At 36.2% G+C, this 8,749-nt stretch overlaps 1 protein-coding gene across 1 annotated transcript; it reads left to right on the top strand.

Moving 5' to 3' along the window:
- Positions 1-1,803: 1,803 nt before the first annotated feature.
- On the top strand, positions 1,804-2,683 carry LOC133818687 (uncharacterized). Its single transcript, XM_062251721.1, has one exon. It carries the CDS (start codon positions 1,883-1,885, stop codon positions 2,462-2,464), a length of 582 nt encoding a protein of 193 aa, XP_062107705.1. The 5' UTR covers positions 1,804-1,882; the 3' UTR covers positions 2,465-2,683.
- Positions 2,684-8,749: the final 6,066 nt, after the last annotated feature.

Below are 8,749 nucleotides of genomic sequence, written 5' to 3'. Positions count from 1 at the left end.
GACAAGGATACTTCTGGCCCACCATGAAGAAGGATTGTGTGGATTATGTCAGAAAATGTGAGCAGTGCCAGAGGTACGCCAAGGTTCCACGAGCGCCGCCTACAGAAATTACCCTAATGACCAGCCCCTGGCCGTTCGCCGTTTGGGGCATTGACCTAGTAGGTTCCCTCCCAACTGGAAAGGGTGGAGTGAAGTATGCCATAGTCGCGGTAGACTACTTCACCAAATGGGCTGAAGCTGAACCTATGAACACGGTCACATCTAAAAAAGCACTGGACTTTGTCATCAGGAATATAGTGTGTCGTTTTGGGCTTCCACGAAAAATTGTGTCCGACAACGGAAAGCAATTTGACAGTGAACACTTCACGAACTTCTGTGCTTCGCATGGAATTATCAAAAGCTTTTCCGCAGTCGCCAGACCCCAGGCTAATGGGCAAGTGGAAGCTGTAAACAAAATATTAAAGACCACGTTGAAGAAAAAACTCCAAGCCTGCAAGGCTCACTGGTCGGAAGAACTTCCGCGAGTACTTTGGGCCTATCGCACAACAGAGAGAACTTCAACGGGGCACACGCCTTATTATATATCATACATAATATGCTAATAAATTTATTACAATAAACAAAAAGAAATATATACACACTAGAATTTGAGACCGTGCAGTTTTATAATAGGGTTAGTTAGTGTAGTTTCCTTTTATAATTCACACATTATTCACCATAAGTTCAGAACATGGTTCACACACCATTCACACCAAATTCACACATGGTTCACACATCATTCTCACATTGTTCACCATAATTTCAAAACATGGTTCGCACATCGTTCACACACTATTCACACCAAATTCACACACTATTCACACTAAAATCACACATGGTTCACACCAACTTCACTTCATACATGGTTCACACTAAATTCACACCACAATCACACATGGTTCACACCAATTTCACACATTGTTCACACTGAAATTACATATGGTTCACAACAACTTCACTTCACACCAAATTCACACCAAATTCACACTAAATTCACTCCTTATTTCCCAATTAAAACATGCCTCAAGTAGTTAGAAATTTAACCAAAGTCCAAACCTTACATTCTTCTAACATGTTTCCAACCACAACCATCAAATCTCAAAGCATCAATATGACAAATTCAAAATAAACAAAGGAGTCATAAATAATATAACAACAAGGGATCCCAACAACAATACCTTGGGCTAGGGTATCGGGCTTGCAAGGGGAGTGTGGGGTCTTAGGTGTTGTAAACCTTGGGCTCCGGCGACGTGGGCTCGACGATATGGCTGCGAAGCACGACGAGGCAGCAATGTGGGTTCGTGGGGTCGGGAGCAAGCGAAGGGGATGGGGGCTGTGGTAGATTTGAGAGAGAGAGAAGGAAGAGTGTAAAAGGGGCTGAAAACGAAATGAGTACGAAAAAAAGGTGGCTGTGGAGATGATGATGCAACTGGGAGGACATGCATCGGTGTGGGACGAGGTGGGTGTTGGCTGGAGACGACAACACCACCGCAGCTTCGACAGGAAGATAGTTGGGTTTGGGAAGGAGGGTTTTCAACGGGAAGGGGATGAGAAGAGTGAAACTGAAATAGGGTCCTTTCTAATTATTTGTTTAACAAATGGGTAATTTTGTCTTAAAGAGTCAAAAATGAGAAAAACTTTAACTAAGAATTAGAATTATAAATATAAAGCTAAATAGGGTTAATTAGTCTAGTTACCTGGTAAAAATTGCTAAAAAAAAAATTAAAATAATAAATAAATAAATACGGAAGGAGGGAGAGAGAGTAGGGAGAAAAGAACAAGACTAGCTAGGATTAGAGCGTCAGAACCCCAAATTCACCAGAGAGAGAGAGAGAGAAAGGAAATGTCGGCCATGGCTTCGAAGAGTCAACGTGTTCTCCTGCCCATTATACTGATTTGGATCTCTATCGTCTTCACCTCCGCTAGGCCCTGCAAAACCCTATTCGTTTCCTCTTACTCATTCTCCCTCCGCCAACCCCAATTCTACTCCTCATCGGGATTCGTCACCATTTTCGCCGAGGTTACCCAATTCCGTCGCGTCAATGGTGAGGCCTTGATTATAGAAGAAGAGCAACAAGAACAAGAACAGCAACGACAATACCAAGAAGAAGCCTCACGCCAAGTCCAACCCTTACGGAGGATGCCTCTTTTCCCTTTGTCCTCCTCCACCTCTTCCTACGATCTCACCTCCCTCCGCGATCGCACCAAGGATATCCTCAGCGTCGTCGTCGCTCTCCTCTTCGGTGTTGGCTGCGGCGCTCTCACCGCTGCCACCATGTACTTGGCCTGGTCGCTCTTCTCCACTCGCTACCAGGACGACGCCGAAGACATAACCAACGCCGTCGTGGACGATGATGGCCTCAGCCCTAAGAAGGTGGGCTACGTTAAGATTCCCACCGCCGATTCGAAACAAACAGATTGGTAATTTCCATTACCCCTAATTCGAGTACGGTAATCATAATCATATGACATTTACAGATGCTTAAAACTTTTTTTATGTGGGATTGTCGCTGATAATAAGCCAAGTGTTTGTGTTTGTGTTTGTATTCTGGTCTGTACTTCTTGACTACCCTCTATATATGTATGTATTTGTATATTCATAGGCTGCTACTCATGAAATGTTTATTTATTCTGGTTTGTTGAATTTCTGCTCTGTTAGTCGATGCTTCTGATGAAAAGTTCTTACCTTTTATTATAACCTTGTCTTAATTAGAAAACTAAATGTTTCATGTTATTATGCATCCTGGCTAACTGTGAATCTGTGATTGCCCATTAAACATGATTTTCCTGGCATCCATTGGAATAATACTAAGGGTTTGCTTGGCAACACTTACGTAAATAATAATTTCCAATCAAGCTCTAAATCGTGTAATTGATCGATTGCTTCATTTGAATATATGGCTATAGGCCTAGAAGTAGGATTCAACTCATGGTGTCTAAGTAATAAGTTAAACGATAACATAGGATGCCAACAACCAATATAGATCTAATCACCATGGCCCGTACTCGCTTTGAACTTTGGAATCACGGTTAGGTCTAGTGAAAGGGAAAGTCTCTGACAGTGTTGTCAATGTGCTTCTTGTAAGAAAGAAGATGGAGAGAATCACTGTCAAAGTGACAAATAAGTTCAAAAACTTATTTTATTGTTACCTAATAAGGGTAGCTCAAAAGTGCATGTGGTTTGGTCTGAGGATCGAGTCTTTCATGGGCACCTACATGACAATTGTTATAGTTTTAGTTTAGTGGTATCCAAATAAGGGTTAGGCAAGGGAAGTTTAGTCTATTTTTTTTTTTCTTTTTTAAAAAAATGAAGAGAAAAGAAAAACTTGATCTTTTGTTCTGGGTGATGAAGTAAATGCACAAGTGTCTTCTTGTAATTGCTAAGTCTATGAAGCCCAAGCATAAGTCAATGGTGGCTCAAATTATTTGGTGAAAAGTACGTTGCATTCAGAGATGATTTGGACATAAAAGGCGGTATGGAGATGGGAGAAAAATTTAATCCTAGAATACATCAGATTCAAGCAAGAGAGGATACTAGATAATAGAAACTAAGCTTTTATTAAATCAAGCCCTAATTTATTTTTCGTTTAGAAAAATATGGAATTCCAGCTGTAATGGGACTGGGAGAGTTTGATGGGTAGTAATAATTGCTGCTGTCTTCTAACCTTGTAATGATGGATGATCCAAGTTATTCGTTTTCAAAATTAAGTTATTTCCAACCAGGTATTGGGAGCTTTTGAATTCAATAATGTTCTCCCAGGAGTGTTATCATTTGTTGCTTAAATTTCAACTTTAACTATTCTACGTAGAAAGTTTAGGTATGATCTTTAATCATTATAATTTTTACATATTTGAGTGTGTTAGACGAAAACATCACCACCAGATTGTTGTAGTGAGATGAGCTTGCACTGTTCAGTTTTTAGTGCTATTTGTATGAGCAAAATTAAGGTGTTGAAGGATATAATGAAATCAGGGGAATCTACCTATCGTTTTGAAAGTTTTCAGAGGCCCTTTGGACAATTCTCCTAATTGTACCTTTGGGTAATTCTGAAAGTTTTTAGAGTTAAAACCCTTTGGATAATTCATCCAATTGTATTTTTGTTAGATCCAAAGTTTGGCATAAACAATGGGTAGCCTTGTGTGAATTACTCGAAACTTTCACACTTGTTGCTGTACTTGTTATTAATGCCTTAATATGCATTCAAATTAACATAATGTTTTAAGAATTACACCTGCGGTGCTATAGGCGTGATTTGCAATATTTTGAAGTATTTTTTTTTTACTTTGTATTTTGTCTCATTACTTGTTTGGATTATGTGTTTTGACAAATTACTTTTTGAATCTTATATTTTATAAAATGATTCAAATAGATTTTTAAACTTGATTTTGATGAATAAAAAATTAAATATAACAACACATTTTTAGTTAGAATAGTTGTGTTTTTGTTATAAGTTGTTAAGTTGGTGAATTAATTGTGATTTTAGTTTAATTTTTTTTTATCAAAATCAAGTTTAGAGTTTATTCGAACCATTTTACAAAATAAAAAATTAAAAAGAAATTTGTCAAAATGGGGGTTCCAAAAATAATACGAATGCTATTTTAAAATATGGTGGTGCACTAAATAGAATTTGCATGGGCAAGATATAAATCCATTATTAGATGTAGAAAATGGAAGTGGTCCCTAGTTATAGTGAGGTAAAACGTTGTGGTCCATATCACATAAATTTTGTTGGTGATGATGGCTAGTTTTAAGAGAACTAACAAGGGAAGTTTTTGTCTTTCACACACTATTTTTTGAATAATGAATTGCTTAAACGATATTCCATCAAAAGAGGTATTATTGTTTTTTATTTTACATAAATGAATATTCATAGTTAGATCTAGCTACAATGGAAGCTTCTTCAAATTAGTTTTTTTAATAATTTCTCTATCATCTCTTTTATTATAATTTTTATTTTCATAAATAAAATATAGTAAAAAGTATAATACTTAAATGTAAGAAAATATAAAGAGTATATGCTGTATTGTAAAAGTTTGAGATAAAGTGAGGTGTGGGTTATGTATTTTAAAAAATATTGTAGAGAAGTTTGAGATAAAACTGGTGTATTGTAACTTCGCTAATTCTCTATGGCATAGAAATTCTATTAAGTCAGTGGCAGTATTGTCTCTTAGAGTGGAAATTAATAGTCTTAAGAGTAATGATAGAAATACTCGCAAATTATACCATTTTTGTACACGTGTCATTATTATAACTAAACAAAATAAAATGTGGTGGTTCCACTTAAAATTATTATATGTTTGATAATGAATGCATGACTTAAAATAATGAGTACATGACTTCTAATGAGACTTGGGGACAGGGCATTCATATTAAATGCATACTGTGGTTTGGCACCCAAACTGCCAATAATTGTGATAGGTGAAATCGTTTTCAATGATTTGGTTTTATCGGGCTGCACAACTATAAATGGTTCGGTTATGGTTTCAATTTCCAAGATTAATTAAATCGGATTTGACTATGAGTTTTTCTGAAATTAAAATTTTAAAATGACAGCGCGAGGGTTTAAGCTCTTACACTTAATTAAAATTTATTCAACCATCTTAGCAAAATAATTTAATTGTTAAGATTATGTTTTTCAGTATTATTTAATAACAAGTTTTCAAAATTAAAATAAGAGAATTGTAAAGTAACACATTGTTTAGAAAGTAAAATTTTCACTTTTTTTTTATGAAATAATATAAAATAGTTACTTTTCTAACAACAAAAACATTTTTTTTGCGGATCATAATATAATTATATATTTAATTATTTTATAATAAAAAAAGTTTAAAATTTTAATAATCTAGTTTTATGGTTATAATCGAACTAAACTGATTATTTATGGATTGGTTTGATTTTTAAATTTTAATAGTTTGGTTTTAAAAAAAATATAATCTGTACCAAATCAAACTCTTTACACTCCTAGGAGCACTTGATATAGTAGGATACACCTACAAGACTGCAGATAAAATTCTAGAAGCGTGAATAGTCAGGGAGAAAAATGGAGAACAAGGCTTTTGATTCGGTAAAGAACCAACTAAGTGCACTTTCTTCTTTTTCTACTATTCCTTAGAATGATATGAAATGTAGCACTTAGTATGATTAGAACGTTCATAATTATAGGAGTTGAATTCCTACAAGCCATTGTAGTAGTAAATAATACGTCTAGGTCTTGTAAAGAAAATACAATATATTTGGCTCTTAAATCCTTTTATATATATATATATATTATATATATATGTATATATATAAAAATAGTGGAAGCTTCTAACTTGGGGTGTTAAATTTCATTTGCAAGACTAATTCAACCGTTTAAAACTATAAGAATTCAAGAAAAATGCAATTAGAACAACCCAAGATATTTCCAAATTGATTACTTATATTGTTGGGCGTGTTGCGAGTCGCTGCCAACCTTCCCTAAATAACTCAATCTGACAAATGTGTTGTAGCAATGTTAGACATACAATCAAATCATTCACAATAATGTGTCATCAATATTGGTCATTTAAATATTTCACGCATGACTCATCATTTCAAATTACATAGTTATAATTAATGACACATCATTATTAGGTTTATATTATTTTAGACCTTGTATTTTGATCGATTATCCGTTTGGACCTTACTTCTTAAAAAATTAATTTTGCAAAATATTTTTAAGCGTAAATACCATTTTTGATATTGTGTTATATAAAAGTTACTGATCGGACAATCTGTTTTGTTAAATGACAATTTAGTCCCTCACTTTTGCAAAATGAAATAAAATAATACCGTGAGTCCAATTTTGGTAAAAAAAAAATTAATGGGAAAATACCAATTTGACCCCTGTGTATTGCCCGAATACTCGATCAACCCCTATGTTTTGTTAAATGACATCTCAGACCAAATATCTTACAAAATATTACCCTGAGCCCAATTTTAATCAAACAGTTTTTCAATATGACCAAAATACCCTCAAATTTTTTATTATCTAATTAATATTAAATTTTATAATAAAAAATAAATTAAATTGATTTTAAATAAATAAAACAATTAAAATATATATAAAAATAAAACTAAAACTAAAACTAAATTAAAATTAAACCTAACTCATTTTCTCTTCCCTTCCCTTCCCTTCCCTTCCTGTCACCCTAAACCCTAAATCTCCAATATCTTCATCTTGCACATCATCATCATCATCATCATTTGTTGACTGGGTGACGAAGTTGTAACGCCCTACTTCCTTAGAGCCGTTACTAAGTGAGTTTTTAAGACAAAACAGTGTGCAATGAACTCGCTAACTGAGGTTTTGAAACAAAAGTGTGACTAATTAAAAGTTAAGGCTGTAATCTTAGAAAAATGCGTTGTTTCAATAAAACTTCTAGTATTAAACATTTGGGATCCCAAAATAAGGTTTGAAAACTATTTACATCTTGAAATAAGTTTACAGTTGATAAATCATAAAAATCATAGATTATTACAGCCATTTTCGAATAAACCCCCAACCAAAGCAGTCGGACAGGCCAAACATGTACGCGTCGCTTCACGCTCTCCATACTCATGGTTGGTTGACTCAGCCATTGCCCTTACCTGCAACACAGAGCACCCGTGAGCCGAAGCCCAGCAAGAAAACTCATGCAGAACATAACATATGCAATTTATACAGTTTATCATAACAGATAATCCACATATATATGAGTCAACCCTTAGACTAAGCAAACACGGCCATGCCGCCCCAGAAGCCTTACCAAAGCCTGGGGTTTCGGTCCTCACCGTAGGGATACCACATGTATCCCCCGGGCCCTGCCCTGACTATAAGCATCCCATGTGCTAAGTGTTACTTCTGGCTCCGCTGCCGTACCCGGCCTACGCCGCACTCAGCCCTTGCCGTTCATTTCATTACAAACATATGCCAATTTATTTAAATCTGCACCCTAACATGTGATGCAATATAGGGCCATGCCCGGCAATCATCTCATCATGCAACATGCAATATAGGGTCGTGCCCCGCAATCACACTATGGGCCCGTGCCCCATCCTACGGGTGTTATAGTTTTCTTACCTGCTTCCCGAGCTTTCCGATGCACCAAGGCCACAAGCACGGTCCTCTAGCATGAGCCTCCTCGAAATCCTAGTCACAACACACATACAACACTTTTAATACTAACCAACCCAAAACCACTTCCCGGGACCAATCCCGCACTCTCGGGACCTCTAAAACCTTAAAACAACACCCCGGAGACATCCCCCGAACCCCCGGAGCAAAGGCATAAAATTGCCAAAAATGACATCCTAAAATTGGCCTTGTGCCGCGGCACCCATCAGTCAGGGGCTCCCTCGCCGCGGCACGAAAAACCTGTGCCGCGGCACGCCTTCGCAGACCCAGAATTCTGGGTTTTTCCTTTGCATTTCCTCGAGCCAAAACACTCCCAAATCGTCCCAAACTCACACCCAAGCTCCAAAACCAACTCAAAACTCCAAATAGACCATACATCAACCCATAAACATCATAACCCAACTCAATAACACAATCACACTCAAAATCACCCATTTGATTTCAAATTTCAGAAAACTCAAACCCAAAGGCCAAAAACACAACCCAAGCTTGAAAAACCTAAACCATGGCTCCAAAATCTTAAACCACAACAGAAAAGAAAACTCAAGGATGTTTAAAACTCTTACCTCAATCAA

The sequence above is a fragment of the Humulus lupulus genome, chromosome 2 (assembly GCF_963169125.1).
Source record: "Humulus lupulus chromosome 2, drHumLupu1.1, whole genome shotgun sequence".
Lineage (NCBI taxonomy): Eukaryota > Viridiplantae > Streptophyta > Magnoliopsida > Rosales > Cannabaceae > Humulus > Humulus lupulus.
Note: the sequence above shows the minus strand (reverse complement) of the source record. Positions and strands in the feature narration are given on the sequence as shown.